This window comes from Urocitellus parryii, chromosome 5 (genome assembly GCF_045843805.1).
Source record: "Urocitellus parryii isolate mUroPar1 chromosome 5, mUroPar1.hap1, whole genome shotgun sequence".
In the NCBI taxonomy this organism is placed as follows: Eukaryota; Metazoa; Chordata; class Mammalia; order Rodentia; family Sciuridae; genus Urocitellus; species Urocitellus parryii.
The window spans coordinates 88,953,708-88,975,286 of record NC_135535.1 but is presented as its reverse complement, the minus strand read 5'-3'; the positions used below and the strand labels follow the sequence as shown (position 1 = coordinate 88,975,286).

Sequence of the window (21,579 nt, the reverse complement as noted above, 5' to 3'; positions counted from 1 at the left end):
ATTAAAAAGATAGATGGTAGATAGGTGGATAGATGACAGATAGATAGATAGATAGATAGATAGATAGATAGATAGATGCAAGAGTCTTCTTAGCTACAAACAGAAATGGGGTAAAAGCTAGAAACTGGACCATGTATGAAGCAGATAAGGAAAGAAAGACAGCAAGCTGTGGCTTCAGCGTCTCAGAATCTAGTAAGGAGACCACATTACATTTTAATAATTTCAATCAGGAGCAGAAAGACCAGAAAATGAAGTATTTTCAAGTCCTGGTAGGATAAAAGAAGACTTTGCTAAGGAAATAAACACCCGACTTGACAACAGAAGAAAGAAGGAGGCTGGAATATGTGCTTTGAAGGGACTACCCTCAGTTCATGCGCCTGGAGCACAGTGTCAAGGGTGGGTGGAATGAATGGCAGAAGAGCAGCTGTAAAAGTTAAACAGGGTCCAGGTCATGAAAGGTGTTTGGGACATTTCCCATATTCTTTTCTCTGTCAGTCAATACAAGATTATAAGCTAGAGGGAAGTAGTTAGAGTTTCATGTCAGAAAGGTAAATCTGCCAACAGTGTGCAGAAAAATTAAGAAGCCAGTAGAGTAAGCAGTCCACATTAAGTGGTATGTACCTGAACTAGGGAAACTAAAATAGATACAGAAATGTAAGGATGGGCATCAGAAAATTGGAAGAATGGAGATAGTAATTGGCTAGATTTTGAGGGTGATGGAAAGTGGAGTCTAGGTTGATGCATCGAGCTCTGACTTAGGCCCCCACCAACTGATTTTAGGGGATAAGGATATAGCCTAATCAGGAAACAGGAGGAGAAGCAGGATTTGGAGATATGAGGGATAGAATTTCAGTTTGCAGGTATTGAATCTGCAGCTTGTATAAGCCTTTTTGGAGAGCTATTGGGTCTTCAAAAGGAAGATTGTCTCAAAATGTATAGTAGGTATTATTAGTACTTAGAGAATGAATATCAGAATCAAAGTCATAATTTAAAGGATAATTGAAGGAGTTCCTGTTGTCTATAGTAGACTCAGAAAAGCAGTCAAAAGGATGGAAGGAGAATTAGAGTATTCTTCCACTTCTTTCATCACAACTTTTATTGCAGCTCCCAACTTTCTTACTCATTGATTTGGTTTACAGTTAAAATGCAAGGTCAAATGGTCATTAATTTATTCACCTCCCCCTAAGAAATTCCTTCTTCTCCCTATTCAGTTAGGTCACCCATTTTGTTTTTATAAAATCTTGTACTTCTCCTTCTTGGTATTTATATAAAAGAATAATTAAATATATATATTTTTTCTTATTTTCTCATGGTCTTCTCTGGCAAACAGTAAATTTCCATGAAAATAGGGGCCTGGCTATCCTTATCCACTTATTTGTCCTCTAACAACTAATATCATGTAATAGATATACAATAAATATTTTTGGTAAGTGAATAAATGAAAGTGTCATGGAAATCAAGAAATGAATTGGTTTCCAGGAGTCGTGAGTGGTGAAGTGTTAGAAGCTATGAAGAAGTTTAGTAGGTTTGAGAACTAACAAGTGGGACCCAGCCCTTATGCAGGCACTGGTGAGAACTTTGTCCAGATGGCCACTCACAGAATGAAAGAAAAGAAAGGAGATGAGTGTGGTAGACTGCTCTTTTGAAAAGAGAAATGTTCCAGTTGCTTGAAAGACAGGCAAAGCCATTTTTTTAATAGAGGATAATGGAGTGTGAAGAGCAAGAAGTAAAGATAAAAGTGATAATTAAAGTAGTCAGTTCTTAAAAAGGCAAGAGAGCACATAGGAGATCTTCATTTCTGAGAACTTTCCTCCAAAGTTCTGTGTATATTTTTCTTTGAGGATAAAAGTAAAATGTGCTATACATCTACTACTTTTTAGAGGAAGAAAGAGAAGGTAGATATAGATACATTTCTAAGAATTCATCTTCCATGAGCAAATTAAAAATTATCCTATTCTCTCACATTTTCCATGAGTAACATTACAGTCCTTTACTTCTGGAGATCACCTATTTCTACCCTCTCAAAAGACAATATGTTAATCAAAATCCATGTGGAAGGTTATTTTTTCCCCTTCCAAAACAAAGAAATAGAGTCAGCTCTGAATTCCAAAATTGGACCTTATTTGGTAACATGAAAATCAGTTGTTCCATGTCTAGACTCATCTTCCACCATAGTGGGGTAGTGAACAGCGCCAAAGGCAATAAGAGACAGCAAAGATGCCAAATGGAAAATCTCCTTCTGGAAAATAAGATTTCACTTCTGAATGCCTCTCCATGTAGAATTTGTGTGTGTTTTCTTCTAAAAGTTAAAGTTAAAGTTGGTTTACTAGCAACTTCCAAGTATTATGGTTGATACATTATGGAATGGAAAGTGACTTTTTCAAGCTTACTTAAGTCAGGAACAGTATTTGGAAGAAGGAAAGCTAGATGTTGACAAAAACATGATGATCCAGGAAAGTTGACTCAATATATTATTGAATTATTACTCCTTCATGCCAGCCAAAGTCACACAAAGAAGAATAACTCTTTAATTCATCTGTCTTCAAATGCTGAATCACTGTTATAAAGCAGATTGCACCAAGGTGCTAAAAGATAGAACATCAGGATAGATGGGTCTTGAATAGAACGGCTGGTGGCATGGATGAGAAGGAAAAGAAAAACAAACAGAAACATCAGCTATTTCTCACATGATTATTACACATTCTGGTTTCTCTCACTGGAACCATCCATCAGATAAGGAATGTTAGTCCTATGTCCAAAAATATTAGGTATGAAAGTATATCATGACACTCAGGAAATGACAACTTCATTCAGGTAGAACACTTGCTTTTCAACAAATGTAAAGCACACCCAGATGCAAGAATGATGTTCAAACTGGCATTCCAGCAATGTTAAAGAATATTTTAGTTCCTCTCTCCTCTCTCTCATCTTTCTCCTCTGGGTCTACAACACTCCAGATTGGGCCAAGTTATCTAAGAGGCATCTAAGAGTGTCTTGGTGTACCAGGTTCTACCCATGTAAATGGGTCTTATATGAACAGCAGTGCCTTCTCTCCTGCCAATGTAAATATTTCTCACTGCAATAGGTCAGAGAACTTTGCTGGAGTTTGCTGATGCCATTCTATAATGACACAATTGAAAATAAAACTTATGCAATCAGAGATATGTGAAATGGTGAAAGAAGAACAATTTAGTTAATTGCTTCACTTGATTTTGTGTTAAGCTTTTAAAAAATCTAAATCATCAACTTGTCAATACTGATGACTTCTAAATTAGTTGTATATTAATACTAATTAATATTTATATGCCCTTGCTTATTGAACTGGACATATAACTATTCTTTTTCTAGAATTAAAAGAGTAATCACAAATAACTCTTTAAAACAAAGTTGGGATCCTCTGAACATTCCTGATATAAAAACATGTCTTATCATATCCCTCACTCCTTCCCATGTGCCCTCTAAACCCTCAAAAAGCATTTACAAAATAAACTATGGTGATATTTTCAATTTTTAAGTTAATTGACACATGAAATCTGGTTTTGAATGATTTCTTTAGGAATACTGAGAACATTAAACATTAAATAATTTTTATTGACTTTAAAAAAATTAATATGGGAGAGATTTCTTTCATAGTTCTTTACAAAACGAGAAAATTCTTAATCTTTATTGAGTATATTTTTATTTCATCTTTTCTTCTTTGCTTCATTCCATGAAGCTCAAATGAATGTGTAGTTCACATTTTTTAAATTATACAAAACTCCAGTTCACACATTTCTATTAACTTATCAGATGATGATGATGATGATGATGATGATGATTTGATGTGGGGGATTGCACCCAGGGCCTTGTGCATGTGAGGCAAACACTCTACAAACTGGGCTATATCCACAGCTCTCAGATTATTATTTAAACCTTGTTTTCCTTCTTGATTTCTTTACCTTTATTTTGTTCACTGTATTTTAAATTAAAAAATATATAATCTTTAAAACAAGGTAGGAAATAAACGGCACATAAGCTTAAGAAAGCAAAAAAAAAAAACTAGATTGCATAAAATATTTTCCATATCCTCATGTCATCTGTTTATTCATTAATAAAGTAATGATAACAAGGGGAGTCAATTTGGTGTAATTGGCACTGGGACCTGGAAATAAAAGTAACACTGGAGACCTGATTATGAGAACTTCATAGAGCTATGAAAATGTGACCTCAAGCATTTTCTGTCACACAATACAATTTAATCTGGTAGGGTTTGTTCCTCATCCAAGAAGGGAGATGACAGTGGCAGGGCAAACACCTCTGAGGGCCTGAATTTAGTGATTGACAGGAAACTGCCATGAAGCAAACTGAGGTAGCAATTACTTTCTGAGCTCTCTGCCGAACATACTGTAAACGGTTTCACTGCTACAATCTTGTAGATTTATACAATAGGGATACAATGTCCACTCAATGTTTCTCAGCCTCTTTCTTCCGTCAAAGTCACTAAAAATCAACTTTACGGTTCTACACTGATTCCAGGGCAAATTTTACATCTATGCATTTCTTTCTTTTCTTTAGTCTTTAAAATGGAATCTGTTCTAAATAGGCTTATAAATCATCTGTACTCCTTGAGGGATGTCTACATATGTAAACAGCAGACTAAGTCACAATAGGACTCATGATAGTAGGTACAAAATGACATCTAAGAATACTTGTAGGTTAGGAGCAAAATTTTACAACTTCAGCACAACTGACTTTTGGGGCAAGATAATTCCTGGCTGTGGGGACTTCCCTGTATATTGTAGGATGTTTAGCAGCATCTCTGATGCCTACTAGCTAAACAACAGCAGCCCAATTTCCCAGTTTAACAACCAAGCATGTCTCCAAATACTGCCAAATATCCCTGGAGGCAAATTACACCTCATTTAGAGTGAATAGCAGAGAGTCTGATTTCTTAAATAAGCTATAACCAGTTTCTACATATAGGAAGTCTACCATGTAGGCCAAAGTAAATAAATATGATTTAGTTTTTAAAAAATTAAAATTACTCAATTCTATGTTATTATGGTTCTAAATAATTTTATATTACCATGATGTTCTTTGAAGACCCAAAACTAACCATTTCAATAGTGAGATGACACACCATATCTCAGTTTTTACCTTTTTAGAGTTGCACAACATACTCGTCTGACCTATACATCTCTAATCAGATGCTTTTGGTGTCTACATTAAGCATGAGGAGAAATTTCTAATTCATAGCCTCTTATGAAGATTCTGAGAAACATCATTTAATATTTCTTCTCTAACTACTGAATCACTCAAGTTTTGTTTGCAAAGAAGCTTTATAAATAATGCAAGTTTCCCATAACTTATTTTATTATAAAATAAAATTTTAAGTTTTTTCTTTTAGTACTACCCATTTATTTACCTTAAAAGGTCTTTTTTATCCCCAACCTTACTGTTATCTCTACAACATACTAGTTTATACCATTATAAACCTCTATAATAATCATTTTAAAAATTTTTCTTTATGACATTTAAGGTTTCCACTAATTTTTTTTTAGAAACTGTGCTTATTTGTAAGGGGTTCTCACACTCATAACATGGGAGTCTATTACTCTAAGTCTTTCCCTTGAAAGATTATCAGATATATAACAGAAACCACTGAAAAATACACATACTTGCTCCAGTGCACTTTCCCTTCCAAGGCCTGCATCTCACCAAGGATGGCGAGGAGGAGAGAGGACTTCCCACATCCTACTTGACCCACAATCATGGTTAACTGACCTAGAGAGACAAAACGAAGGATAATAAAGAAGATGGAAGGTAACTTTCAGCAAAATAAATTAAGACACATTTAGAAATGATGGCCCCCCAAGAGGAGAGACAACTTAATCTAGGAGACAAACCTGACAGCAGAAATTAGAAATCCACTGACTATTATCAGATGCCATCATTTGTTGTAAGAGTCGGCAAACACATTTCAAAATGGATTTGTAATTTATTAAAAAATAAAAACTCAGCTAACTGGGAAAAAACACATTTATAAAAACACATTTAAGAAGGGCCTGGTCTGGTTTCTAGCAATAAGGTCATCTAAATAGCTCCTTTCTTGATGTATCTGTCTTTGTTGAAAAGGAAAGAAAAATTAAAATATGTAGGTCTTAACTTATTATCTTAAAATGAGGAATTGCTGAAATTGTTAAAGATTGCAATGAAATAATTTCCTAAATCATCTAGATTAGTTTTAAATTTATTATTCAATTCACTCAGGAGAAAAAGGAAGTTTTGAGTAAAATAGATAAATGAGGTGAAAGTGATTTGAACTAAGTTACTAAGACATTCCCCCTAAATTCTCACTTGGGCCTGCAGATGTTACGGAGAAGTACTAACCTACTGACTAGTAGGTCATGTCAAATAAATATCTCTATTCAATTATCCAGATATTTCAAATAAATTTATTGGCTTTATTTCTATTTTTTCTCTTTAATACTCGGGTATAAATGGTATTGTTTTCTAAATTTCCTTTATGGACAGCTTGTTGATCCTATATAACTGTTAGGAATAAACATGGCCAACAAGGAGAAAGGCTTATATACTAAAAACTACAAAACAGTAATTTTAAAAAATTGTAGACAACACAAGTATAAGTGGAAAAATATCCCATGTTCACTCATTTGAAGAATTAATATTGTTAAAATGTCCATACTTTAGAACATAAACTAGAGATTCAATGTAACCTCAATCAAAATCCCAAGGGCATTTTTAACAAAAATTGAAAAATTAACTAAAACTCATATGGAACCACAATAGATCCAAATAGCCAAAGCCATCTTCAGAAATAAGAATTCATCTGGAAACATCATAATTCTTTACTTCAAAATACAATTACAAAGCTGCAGCATTCAAAACAGTGAGGTACTTGCTACATGAAGACAAACACAGAGACCAAGGGAACAAAAGAGAGAGCCCAGAAATAAACCACATATACCACAGATCCTCAACAGAGACAGCAGGATAATGAAATGGGGAAAGCATAGTTTCTTCAACTAGTGATGTTGGGAAAATAAAATTCACACACAAACAAATGAAATTAGACTGACAGATTGCATGATGCACAAAAATCAGTTCAAAATGCACTAAGACTAAACTGCCAGACACAAAAATATAAAAATCCTTGAAGACAAATAGGGGAAAAACTTCTTGATAATGATTTGGCAATGATTTCTTGGATTTGACATCAAAATCAAAAACAACAAAACAAAAAGTAGAAAAGTAAAACCACATCAAAATAGAAACCTTTTGCCCAGGAAAGGAAATGATCAACAGTGGGAAAATTCACTGACAAAATAGGAGAAAATATTTGGGCGGGAGGGGGGGGCAAAATAGCACAATTTTAAAAATGATCAAAGGAGTTTAATACATATTTCTCCAATGAAGACACAGGAATTGTAACCAGGTATATAAAAAGAGGTTTAACACCACTAATCAAGGAAATGCTGATCAAAATCACAGTGAGATATCACTTCACACCTGTTAGTATAGTTATTGTAAAAAACAAGATAACAAGTGTTGGCAAGGATGTGGGGAAATGGAAACCCTATAGACTGTTACTGGAAATGCAGAACTGTACAGCCACTATGGAAAGCAGAATGGCAGTTCTTCAATTTAAAAACAGACCTACTATATGATTCAGCAATCTCAGATCTCAGTGTAGAGGCAAAATAATTACAATTAGGACCTTAAAGATATATCTGCTCTCCATGTTCACTGTAGCATTATTCAGAATATCCAAGATAGAGAAACAAGTTAGGTGTTTACTGACAGATGAATAGATAAAGAAAATGTGGTATTTATGTACAAATAAATATTATTTTCTCTTGGAACAAGACACTGTATAAGTAATAAACAAGTAATAATATACCAAAAAAAGAAATATCATTTTCTCTATTTTACTTTAAAAATAAACAAATAAATGGCAAATTAATAAAATTATGGGGTAACTGAGTCTTAAATATCTTGAAAACTTCATCAGTATTCTTCAGAAATAGAAAATAGTTTTTTTACATGTGTGTTTTCTTTAAAGCTTTTTGCACACAAAATGAGAAATCAATTATACCACTATTTAAGTGGCACTAACCAGCAGTAAATAACTTGTTCAAAGATTGTCTTTTGTGTTGAAAGGCAGGCTTTATCATTCTAGTCATCCTCCAGTGATATAGCAGCTCATGAGCAACATGGTGCAAATAAATAATCCTAACCAACTGCTTGTGTCCTTTAAAAGTCCTTTTTTGTGAGGCTCAATTATCTCAGAAAACTATGATTGTTATAAACAACAATTACGGGGCTGGGGTTGTGGCTCAGTGGTAGAGCGCTTGCTTTGCACGTGTGAGACCCTGGGTTCGATCCTCAGCACCACATAAAAATAAATAGATAAAAATAAAGGTATTGTGTCCAACTACAACTAAAAAAATAAATTTTTTTAAAAAAATAACAATTACAAATGTACATGTGTATAACAAAGTATAACAATGTATAACGAAGGACTCTTACCTGTTGGAATTCGAATGTCTATATTGGATAATGTAGCTAAACCACTGCCCCATGAAAAGTATCCATTTGTGACCTAGAGAATATGAATACAGAAATTAAGTCATCTATGTGGACTACAGAATATTTCTAATTTCAATGCATTTTCTTTTTATAGTGCTGAGACTTTCAAAATGAGGTATGGTAAAAATTCTAGTAGAAAGTTGTAACTAATGGTATAAATAAAAAACAAAGAAGAATCAAAGTGAAAGGAGGATCTTTCAATTAGTGATATTTTGGAGAATGCTAAAAATTACAGGGATTTTCTTTGAAATTTTAGGATTACTGGATCATTTGTATCTGAGTGTCTTTAAAATTAATCATCCCAAATATTATCCAAAGAAATCCTTACACCGATTACTTTCTCAGTACTAGACAACTCCCCAAATCCTGAAGATATAAAATGAAGAACAGAAATAACCACAGATTTTTCTCACAAAATGACTTTATGGGCTGAGGAAGACTCTGTATTAATGAAATTCCTAAAGATGTAGAATGATCATTGTTCATCGAAGTTAAAATAAAGAGTAAAGGGGGCAGGAGATAAACACAGACATGAGGCAACACTGCTGGGTGGTATAAGTGTCCACAAGACCCAACGTTCATCCCAGCAGTCTATTTGCTTTAGTAGGTCATGTGGACTTGATTACCTTCACAGTTGTAAAAATGGGAAATGAAAGGAGATGTAACAGAACCCAAGGACGAGGAGGGTGAAACAGACAAAGACGAGGGCAAAGAAGGTGCTGGAAAAGTCAGGGGGAACTAAAGATACGCCTAGCTCTTAAGTTAGAATTTTATTTCAAAACCACAAATGATGAAATTTCTGAGCACACTCTTATTTAGGAACTTTTTGAAAAGAATTGGTGCCATCTAAATTGTAACTAAATATTGCCCTAGAAAAGATCTTTGTAAAATAAAGGATGAAAAACTTTGAAAAGGCAAGGTTGGGGTTTTCTCTGAAGGTCTTCTATAGCTTGTACAATGTATAGCACAGCATTAATAACCATCACATAGTTATTTATGGATTGGTCATGGAAGGAGGGAGCACAGACAGGCAGAATAGTTGATCACCTTACAGATATTGGCTATGCACCTGCTGTGTGAGGCTTTGTGTGAGGACTGGTATAGGCTACAAAGAAGTTATAATGAATGCATCATCCCTGCTTCCTTGGAGCTTGCAATTGATTAAGTAAACAGACCATGGAAAGACAAGTTATGCACTGTGTAGTGATGCTTCTGTTAATGATGGGTTGTGTAGAAAAGGGCAGCCTGGTAAAATTATAATGCCTAGTGAGGCTGTAGTCACCTTGTTTTGCATACTCTATGATGTCCCCACAGGGACAAAACTGCTTGATGCATGTCTCCAAACTTATCCCACCATCAAGATGCATATGATAAGTGTACTACAAGACAGCACAGGATCAGTACCAAATAGGACAGACAATAAGAGCAATAGCAGTTCAGAAAAGAAATCATTTATCTAGGATGAGTCAAAAAAATTTTGGAAGAAGAGGCCCTTTAGCTAGTTTTGGAAAACATACTAAATGTCAACAAATGCATTTCTGGGTAAAGTACTACAGTGAGAATTGACCAAAGATCAGAAAACAATGAAATATGTTGTGGGAAATTAGGGACTGAGCTGGCTGGTGCAGGCATTGAAGATTCTGTAGCAAAACGACAAATGACATGCAAAGAAATTATATAGCCTCAGAGGTGGAGGAGCCCTTTGTTAGAGAGCAGGCAAGGAAGCTAAAAGAGGTACCAAAATAGATGCATTTGGAAGAGAGCCAGCATGAAGTTGAGAGGCTCCATGTGACACTGTCAAGGTTTTCAGTGCATTGGAAGCTAAGGTTATCTGCAGAAAGAGGAGGAAAAGAGGGAGAAGGAGGTGGGAGGACCATGGTGACAGGTGAATAGATAATGTAGGTGTGGAAAATAATGCTGAAGACAGGCATGTGCAAGGATCACAAGAACTCCTGAAGGTCACTGAAACTGGAGATAATAAATCTGTGCCAAGCAGTGCCTTTGTGTCATTTTATCCATGGCACTCAGCAGCCTGGTTATAGATGTGCAGAAGTCATGAAGTTAGTTGGCTACAGAAGTGTAATAAAGGACTGGAAGAAAAAAGCGGGGGGAGCTGAAGATGTTGGAGATTTCAATGAAGTCAAAAAACAATAAGTATGAAGGAGAATGCTTGGGAAAGCTCGAGATCAGGATTTTGTTCAGTGACTGGTTAGTAACATTTTGTTGTCAGTGACATGGAGTAAGATGTTAGAGGGGGAGCAGTTTCAGGTGGTGACCAAGGGTGAACAAAGGGGAGGTCCTGCAAGTGGAGTAACAGTAGATAAAGGATTTCTGAGCTGGATGCAAGATAGGCTGTGAATTTAGAAGTTTAAATCACACCCATGTGAGTTCATACAAAGGAAGAAGGATGGAATAAGCAAGAGGTGTTAACATCTCATTCAAGGTAGGGGAGTGACTGAGAGGTCCTCTGTTAACAGCTGTGAGAAGGGTAAAAAAGGCCATAGCTTCACCAGAGGGAAAGACATGGTCTGAAAATAACAGCAAAGAGCTAAATATGTAGCATCACCTCCTGTACTGATGCTACACAGAAATAAAAGAGGACACAACCTCCATTCCAGAAAGACAGGAAGAAGGCCAGTGTCAATTTCCTCTGCTAAAATTTATACTTTCATCTCCTCCTGCCTTGCACAAAATGCACTCATTTCTCTACCAGCAGGGTTAAAATATTGGCTTTCTAACTAGCTGTTTGACCTTGGGAAACCAGTTAACACATCAAATTTGCATGTGAGCTTCACATAAGGATGGATACAATAATGATCATTATACTAGGGTTTGTGATAGAGGGAGGATGAAGGAGATTTCAAACCTCTGCCCAGCCAGCCATGACCATCAGGAAAGATAAGTAAAATGCAGTCATGCATGCTACAGAATGCCAGGGTGCAGTTAGATGGATCATAAAAACACTTAAAACTATCATAACAACATTTAAATGCTTAAGCAAGCTGAAAGCACATAAATGCTTATGGCAACACTACCTATTTTGCAAAGATATACGCTTGTTTAAGCACTCGTGTCAAGTATATTAGAGCTGGAACCACAACATTGGCGCTGGAGGGTAAATCTGGGAGCATTAAAGGCAGGAGCCAAACAGGCTCAAAAAAGTCACCCATGGTATGCTTCCATTTATATGAATTATCCAGAACTGACAAATCCATAAAGACAGAATGCAGATTGGTGGTTGACAGTGCCAAGGGGCAGGCAGAACTAGAGAGCACCTGCTTAATGGGTGTAAGGTCTCCTTTTGGGGTGATGCAAATGTTTTGGAACTAGGCACAGGTGATTGCACAACATCCTGGATGTTAAATGCCATTTAATTGTTCACTTTAAAATGATTAATTGTTAATATGTGGATTTCATCTGATTTTTTTTTAATTTTAAAGGCAGGGCAATTATACAGACCTTTGTCTATTTCTTCCTGCTGGAAATGGGTAAAAATTATGAATAAAATATAATTTCTGAAAAATCTCATTTAAGCAAGAGGTAAGGAAATATCAAAAGTCAAAAATATAAGGAAAAATACAAATTTAGAGATGTGGGCCCAGAGGTCTACTTCTTTCCTCCACAGGGTGAAGCATAACTAAGAAGAACAGCAAAAATGCTGCGCATGGTGGTGTACACCTGTAATCTCAGTGGCTCAGGAAGCCGAGACAGGAGTATCTCAAGTTCAAAGCCAGACTCAGCAACATTGAGGCACTAAGCAACTCAGTGAGATCCTGTCTCTAAATAAAATTAGGGCTGGGGTGTGGTTCAGTGGTTGAGTGCCCCTGAGTTCAATTCCTAGTACCCCACTCCCCCACCAAAAAAAAAAAAAACCCAAAACAGAAGAAAAAGAATAGCAATAAGGTCTAAGCAATAAGGTTCTACTAGATATCAGTATTTAATAGAAAGCTATAATAACCAAAACAGTGAAAACCTGGGCAAATAGGCCATAGAAAAATGAAGACCTGCATGCTATAGATACATACATGAATAGATCCTTGATTTGTATTTGAAGATAGATAGGGACAGTGGTTAATATATAAGGCCAGGGCAAATGAGTTATTATACTTAAAATTAAATAAGATCTTATTGATATATTACCCAAAGTAGTGAAATAACTAGTACTAAATTCCCTACTGATTTTTTTTTCTGGGATTAAACCCAGGGATACTTAAATACTGAGAGACATCCCAGCCCTTTTTGGCTTTTATTTTGAGACAGATTCTTGGTAAGTTGCATAGGGCCTCACTAAATTGTTGAGGCTGGCTTTGAACTCACAATCCTCCTGCTTTAGTCTTCAGAGCCACTGGGATTACAGGCGTGCCCCACCATGCCCAGCAAAATTTACAATTTATTTATTACTAATTTTTCTACTAATCACATCCCTACTTAATATTAAACACAAAAATTGATCATAAGTGGATTAAAGGACTAAAAGTGATCTGACCATGGTGGCACAAATCTGTAATTCCAGCGGCTCAGGAGGCTAAGGCAGGAGGATCTGCAATTCAAAGCCAGTCTCAGCAATTTAGGGAAGCCCAAAACAACCTAGCAAGACCCTGTCTCTAAATAAAGTATAAAAAAGGGCTGAGATGTGGTTCTGTTTAAGTGTTCCTGGGAAAAGTACTAAAAGTGAAAGGTGTAGATTCAAAGATTTTAGGACCTAATGTAAACTATCTCCATAGCCCCTGAGTAGGAAAAGTTTTCTTAAATGAGAATAAATAAATAAATTACTAGATAAATAAATAAATAGAAGAATTAACCATAAAGAGAAACTTATATAAACTAGACTATGTTAAAATTAAGAACTTCTGGCCTGGCGTGGTGGCACACACCTGTAATCCCAGCTGCTTGGGAGGTTGAGACAGGAGAATCACGAGTTCAAAGCCAGCCTCAGCAATGGCGAGGTGCTAAGCAACTCAGTGAGACCCTGTTGCTAATAAAATTCAAATAGGGCTGGGGATGTGGCTCAGTGGTTTAGTACCCCTGAGTTCAATCCCTGGTACCGGGGGAAAAAAATGAAGAACTTCTGTTCATTGAAAGTTACAACAGAGTGAAAAGCCAAGCTACAGAGTAGGAGAATATTGCCACATACATAATTGCCAACATAGCAGAAGCCAATTTCTTTTTTTAAAGGGGAGGGAAATATAATGAGGCAATTCACAAAAGAGGAAATCCAACTCCAAATGGGGACACACACACACACACACACACACACACACACACACACATACACACACAGAGTCTCCCATTAATGATGGTTTGACATAATTATTTTTCTACTTTTTGATGATGTAAAACCATACACATTCAGTAGAAACAGTACTTTGAATCTGGTCTTCTCCTGGGCTAGTGAAGCACAGTGCTATGCCTTCTTGCAATGCCACGCAGCAGCAGCAGCAGCAGCAGCGTGGCACATGCCATAGTCATGTGATCAGGAGGGAAAACATCTGATGGTCTGCAGTGCACCATGTCACTAACTAAGCTATAATATTTAGCCAGTCAGGTGTGTTAATTGTACTTTTGACTTACAATATGTTCAACCTATGATAGTTTTTTCAGGACAGAACCCCATCATAAGTTGAGGTGCACGTCTACATGAAAAAATGCTCTACCTGACAGTCAGCAGCAACAACAAAAAATGCAAATTAAAACCTCAGTAAAATATAGTTGCATCTCTCCCCTAGCATACAACACGGCAGCAAATCAGAAGCATTTGTAGACATGGAGGAACTGGAACTCTCAGTCCATAGTGATAGACATGTTCACTGGCATTATCACTTTGGAAAACAATTTTGCATTATCTAGGAAAGTTGGAGATGCATGTACCCTAATATTCAGCAATCATTCATAATAGTTCCTCCAGACTGAGAGATACCTCAAAGTCAGCAAAGCAGAACAGATGAGAAAGTGCTGGTACATTCATACAATGGAATTCTACGCAGTAATGAGAATAAAAGAATTACGGTTTCACACAGCAACACAAATATATTAGACATACATAATATTTAACAAAAGAAGCAAAACACACATATACACACCTATTTAAACTTAAAAAACGAAAAATATGCTTTTTTTAAAAGGACATATGAAAGTCAAAATGGCATTTATATCTGCAGGGGCAGGTATGAGAGAGTGCGAAGATATACATTCCAGGCATTTCCGAGGAAGTTTGCAAATATAAATATGTAATGATCTCTAGTATATTGTATTTCACAATAAAACACAGCTCAAAAAGATAAATGAATTATTAGGACCTAAGAGTTTTTACTAGGAATAAAAAAATTGGAGTTTGAAGGTGAGTTTGAAACTATGGTGGCTATTCAGAAGCACAGTAAACTCTAGAGGTAGGATTAGCACTAGTTTCTTCCTCCAGTGACAGACTTGCTACAGTTGTGGCATACCTATTGTGGTACAGGTATTGTCAGGTGTCAAGGAGAGCAAGAAGTAAATGTAACTCTTGGCTCTACTATACACCCCACTGAGGCTCCTTTGCTGTCTGATTGCCTTGGACAGTGCAGGGGAGCTGGAAAACTTGGAGTAGCCAAGGTACGTAGGTTTCTAAGAGGGCTAGTTCCAGGACTCTGGTGGTTCTAATGTCCAGAGTCCCTTGGCTGCTGCAGGGAGCTGGTCTAGGACCTGCACATTCCTGACTTCTATCTGGGACTCAGTCCCTCAGCCTGCATTCCTGGGGTCCCCTATTCCATTTACCTAAGCACACAAGCCTAAGGAGGGTATAAAGAGCTGAGTGTGAAATGAGATCACCACAGGCAGGATGGCGTGATGGGAAGCTGAGTGAAGGCATATAACGCTGGCTTAAGCCTTTTGGGTTGAAAACAATTACAATTTATTTCCTCAAAGACTGGGTTTATAATATTGCTGTTCTCCATAAATCTATGTATGCAAGAGCACTCCCCACAGCATACAACACAGAGATATGTTAGATACTAGCTTTAATGCAGATTTATCAGAAAGGCTCATTTTCCAGGTACCAAAACATACTGCTGGAGCTACACCTGTGGTTGGAAGGCAAGGAAGAACTGAGAACAGTAAAACATCTAGGGAAACAGGAAAAACAGGGAAAAAAAATCTAGGGATTTTTTTCCAAGTACTATTATGATTCTTACCACTGTACAGAGATTTTGAGGACACAATTTGGGACACTTTTGCAGAAATTCAACATAAAAGAGTAACATAAATGTTTCTCTTTGTGTACAAATCTAGGAAATAGAATAACCTTTATTGCAATATCCTCTGTCTCTGCAGGACGAAGTCTTCTTGTTGATTGCTCATAGCTGTCCAGGTGGTATCTCCCAGGCTGCTTCCTGTTTATAGTTTTTGGCTGCTACATTGCAAATAGAAAAGAACACAAGTTGAAGCTTTATGAAAAAAAATTGAGGTTTTGCTGAACATTAACACATTGCTACTTCAATTCCAAGAAAAAGAAACAAGTAAAGTGAATGTCATGTTATGATTTTTTCAGTGGCTTCTCCATAAAAGCAAATCATGAAAAAATGTTGAGCTATGATGTGAAACCTAATTCTCTAGCCTCTTATTAAAAAAAATGAAAAGAAGATGTGGTACTTGCAAATGATGGAGGTGAAGTATTGAATCCCAAATAAGGATCTGGATATTTTTTCTCCAGCAATGTGGATGAATCTATCTAGGGAGTAAAAACCTGTGTGTCCTACCAAAACGTTATCAGATTAACTCAGGTCAAATTAGAATCCACATCAGTTAGGCCCACTGGGCTTGTAAGCATTCCAGCAATGTACTGTTGATCATTCTTGGAATCATGAGGATTTAGAGTCTGATTCACTCACATAAACCAGAATGTTCTACACATGGATCTACTGTGGATTGGCAAAAGCAAAAACCTCCAGGATCTTTTGCTGAAAGATAACCAGTGTTTCATAAGGAGATACCTACATATTATAGGATGATCTACTCTGTGTCCAATATTATTGCACTATTTCTAGTTAATGGTCTGAAGCCTTCTAGAGAGGAAGACTGCTGTAGTGAGAGAGACCATCTTCAAAAATGTGAAGTAAACTGAAGTCTCACTAGAAATTTCTCATTCTCTAATTTTGAGTTTAATTTCACATGTTTAAAGTCACATGGCTAATGACTTGTACGTTTACATCTCCAGTGCTGATTTCACCTAGCTAGAGATGAATTTCTAAAGAGAAGGTAAAAATTTAGCTACATAAACCTCTAACTTGGAAAAAGTTCTAAGCTCAAAATTAGTTCCAGGAAGTTAGCAAACAAGTATTTCAAGATAAATGACTATCTGCCTTTTTTAAATACTTCATGGGAATTATGAAAACTAAACAGTAATATACTTTAAAACTTAAATTACCTAGAAAAGCAAAGGATTCTGGAATAGTGAAACTTTAAAAAAAAATTTTTTTACTTGGAATTGTAGATTTAGTTTTTTGAAAAATCCACTGAATTTTACTATGGGAATTAGGAATGTTCTTTTAAAAAATCAGTAATTTAATCCAAACAAGATATTGCTTTTCCAATTTCCATCAATTGGTGTCCCAATAGACCATCAAACTATCAAATAGTACAATCCCAGGCTTCATACAAATAAATACGCAGTTTAAAAAGTCACTGAGCAAATTGAGAGTAAAATACTAGCAGTGATTACATCACATAGAAAATACTAAACATATTTAACTTAGAAAAGAGAGTATGTGTGTGTTGATGAAATTTTATTCCAGTTTTGCTCTTTTTTTCCACAGCCATCACAAATAGCTCTAGAAGTGTGTTACTTGAGATGTTGCAGAAAGCCATTATTCTTTAGAATCCATATATTCTCCATACACAACAGGTCTCCACCTATGTGTAAAATGCACTGTCTGCTGGTGTCACTAATTCTATCCTAGCATTGCCCTCAGAGGTTCAAGAGGAATGACTTCACGCTCTTCACGAAACTGAGGAGAGGGTGGGAAGAGGAGATGTGTTGACAGAGATTTGAGCTGGAGTCCCACAGATGTAATTTGAAGAGGCTCTGGCTCTAGAATGTCACTAACTCTCCATGGAGATTCTACAGCCAAAACCACTTAGCTCTAAGCTTTTACAGAATACATAGAATGTTAAGCGCGCTCAAGAAGGAGTTTCCATGAGTGTTATTTTCAAACACAGAGATTTTTTTTTTCTCTCCATTTAAAAAAGCTGGTCGTTTGTGGTTTGGCCCATCAGCAGTGATGAATGATCCTGAAAGACATCAGAAGTCCGGTCTGGTTTCAATAACCCTGAAGATATTGGATGCATCTGAAGAGGATTCTATTTTCCTTCCAAAAACCTATCTCAGTTCAATTTTTCTCCTATTCTTCATCTCATACAAAAAAAAATTACTCAAATTTCCCTAATTTCGTGAACTCAACCTTCTACATCCCCTTTATTGAGGTCATCTCACTTTGCTTATCCCCACATCTCTGAAAGATGATCTAATGGGTTCTTTGGTAGACTAAGATCATCCAAAGTGTGACGAGGCTGGTTCTAATCAAATATTTGACTTTCCTGATGCCTAAAACTACAGTCACTCTGTAATGTATTCTTGTTCCTATGTCTATGTCCACCCAATGGCAAACATGCATTTTGAGGCATTGTTACTACACCACAGGTAAGCACGGTGGTAGTTCCTTCTTACACAAAAATCATACCTGCTCAATAAAACTACTTGAAAGAAAGCAAAAAAGTAGGAAAAAAAAACAATAAGGCTAAATATAGCCAAGTGCTGCCATAACTATTTTTAGCAGCTTAAAACATGATACAAAAGAAAATTTAATATAGATTGACTTTTTTGTAAAGGCTTTCCAAGTTCTCCAGTCAGAAGACAGCAAGTACATTTTTGTTGGGCCACATAAATGGTAAATATATTCATAGTTTTCCAATAATTACACAAGTAACTAATATGAGCTGATAACATGACTCATTTTGGAATAAAATCTCTCCACTTTACTGTTATGAAATATACATATAACTTTTAAAAATTTCTTCAGAATTTTTCAGACACACCCTTCAAGAAAGTGATATAATCCAGTCCCACTGATTTCAATATTCTCTAATGGCTAGTGATTTGTACATTTCCATCTCCAGTGCTGATGCCTCTTTCTAGATGTCTGTGTCTCAGAACCATGTATAAAACACACCTTTTGAATTGACCTCACTACTTTAAACCTTGCCAATAACTTCTTTTTGCATGCTACTAAACTCCACACTCTTCTAGTCTACAGGACTCAGTCATTATTATTACTTTGTCTCACTTTCCCTTCTTCATGAGGCTCCAATCAGAGTGTATCTTTGTCTCCTGAAAATAAGTCGAAATAATTCCCACCTCAAGATCTTTGTACATGCCTGTTCTCCTGACTGAAGTGTTCCTTTTGTTTACCAATATCCCGTTGTAGGACAGGTACCTACAGGTCTCACAGGTCTCAACTCAAATGATGGCTCTTCAGAGAAGCCCTTTTATAAATGACCACCCAGTTTTGAGTATCCCATTCGTGTAATGTTCTTTTATTTTCTTCACACAGTGCATTTATATAATGCTTTAAACTTGTGATTTGACTCTAAGACAGCAAACTCTGGGAAAGTAAAGATCTCAGTGCCTCTCAGGTGCCTTGTTAATAGCCACATCTTTAGGTCCTGGCACAAAGCACAGGGCAGCCAATAAGTCTGTAAAACCAGGCAAATACATAATAAATGGTTTATTTGTATTGCATGTAATACATGTCAAATTAATATTGAGGGTTTACAGACTTTATGTAAAACTGAGTAAATGTATGTGTCAAGGATGAATGATTCAGGTTTTAATTCTGATCCCACCCCTTGCTAATCTTATGACTTTGTTCAAGCTACACAACTGTGCAAATTCAATATGTGTAGACAAAAGTAGCAATGTATTGTAATATATTAAGTAGATAAAACTACATAATGGATCAGAAAGCATATTTTAAATTAAAAAGTATAATATAACTAAAAGAAATAAGAATATGGTATAGGCTTATTTTATATTGTTTTTATATAAAGCTTGGATCAAACACTCTCTTAATTTCCTTTTGAGTTGAACTCGTGTTGTCCCTCTTGGGATAATTATTTCATGATATATAAAGACAAGCTTTATAGCCTTATACAATTGTTTATTGACTTTATACTTGGGAGGTATTTTTTTTAATGTAGAAGCAGGTAGAATTTTTTCTTCATAGAGATTAAAAATAAAGCTTACAACTTTTCTAATTGCATCCCCATCAAACCATCCATTCTGTCAAGAACATTCACAGCTTTTGCAGCGAGAAAAGCACTTACCACTGTGGTATGTTTCTTACAGGACTCAAAAGGCAAAGAACTTTCGCCGGTCCGCCAGCTGTCGTCACCAATCTCATCACTCAAGAGAAACTCATTCAGCTTTTGAACACTGCAAAAAGCAAACAAACAGAACAAGGATTAGCAGTAAAACTCCCACCAACAAAAATACCTAAACAAACAAACCTTCCTCTCACTCAGTACCTTGGTGAACAGGCTCTCTAAATCATTTCTCAAGAACATCTGGAAATTCAGCTAGATTGACCAAATGTTATAAATTGCCCAGGACTGAGTGATTCTTAGGACAAGACTTTCAATGCCAATATCAGAAAAATATCAGGAAAAACAAGAACCCTGATCATCCTAAATTTAATAGAACTTCTTTCTTTCTTTTTATTGTTGTTGTTGTTTGTAATTATATTCTCTGTCAAAACTAGTGGGGCCAAAAAGGAATGCGGAATAGGGTGATTAAAAATAATACCACCAATAAGGAAAATATTCTTATAATTCTAATTTTACACATGAGAGAAATGAAGCATAGAGCAGTTAAGTAACCTACTGAAAAATCACTTAGGGTCCCTGACCACTGAGGAATCCGGCTTAAGCACTATTTTATACATATTTTCTAAACCTGGCAATGAGTGGGCCTTTTACAGTCTTTTTACTCGAAGCATTGGCCAAAGACCTGCAGAAACAACATCACCAGGGAACTTATTAGAAACAGAATCTTATGTCCCTCTCCAACCTGTGAATCAAAATATGCATTTTAATAATATTCAGAGGTGCTTCATAAGTACATTTACAGTTTGAAAGGCCCTGTTCTAAAAACATTTTGCAAACAGTTTGCAAACACTTTGCAAACATTCTTTTCTGTGGTCTCCTTAAACCAGGAATAAGACTCACTTACCCTTTTCACTGTAATTTACTCAAACAACATCATAGGATCAGGAACAAAAATAAGTAATAATAAAAACAATAGCATGATTTGAAAACATCCTCCTATAAGTGAGTATTATACTAAAGAAAAGAACTTTAAGTCCTGTGAAGTTGCAAAGGAAAAGAAAGGCTCTTCCAGCCTGCTTGCTAACTGAAAGTGAACAAACTCACTAGTAGGCACAGCATCAACTACCAGGGAAGTGTTGCCTTCATAGGAAACTAGAAAATATATATTCAAAATAAAAGGTTCACTTATTTATGGTTTTTAAAATTTCACTTGAGCTTGTAGTCAAGTTCACTGCCTCCAGATAGGTCTGCCAAGTTTGCTTTTGTGACATGATAATAAAATAAATTAAGTTTAATTCAGTCTGCTAACCATGATCTTCAAGTGCCTTGACTTTGTATATCATAGAAATATAAAGATAGATAACATCCATTGAGCCAGTCTAATCACTAGCTTCCAAACTGTACTTCCAGGGAATTAAGAGAGATGATTAAGGAAAACTTTGAGTTGCACAATCTCTTTGAGTCTTTGTTAGGAAAGTCTGGCCATATAGACTGGAAAGATTCAGCATTAGAAATGCCTTTTGAAATAGCATTTTATTTGTCTTAAATGGCAGAAATCCCTTCTGTACTTTTATAGATTTTAGTTGTTATTCTGTTCTAATGGTTTGAAGAGATTTGGTTTTAAGGAGCACAGATTTG

The 21,579-nt window shown here is 36.0% G+C and overlaps 1 protein-coding gene across 10 annotated transcripts in view; it reads right to left on the bottom strand.

Moving 5' to 3' along the window:
* Abcc9 (ATP binding cassette subfamily C member 9) overlaps positions 1–21,579 on the bottom strand; it is a 133,138-nt gene that overhangs the window by 69,073 nt on the left and 42,486 nt on the right. For all 10 annotated transcript variants that reach the window (XM_026392356.2, XM_026392359.2, XM_077798344.1 and 7 more), the window contains 4 exons: positions 19,942–20,050; positions 15,866–15,973; positions 8,530–8,602; positions 5,658–5,763 (listed from right to left, as the gene is read on the bottom strand). In XM_026392356.2, the coding sequence (XP_026248141.1) occupies positions 5,658–5,763; positions 8,530–8,602; positions 15,866–15,973; positions 19,942–20,050 (396 nt within the window). The remainder of the gene's footprint in view (positions 1–5,657; positions 5,764–8,529; positions 8,603–15,865; positions 15,974–19,941; positions 20,051–21,579) is intronic.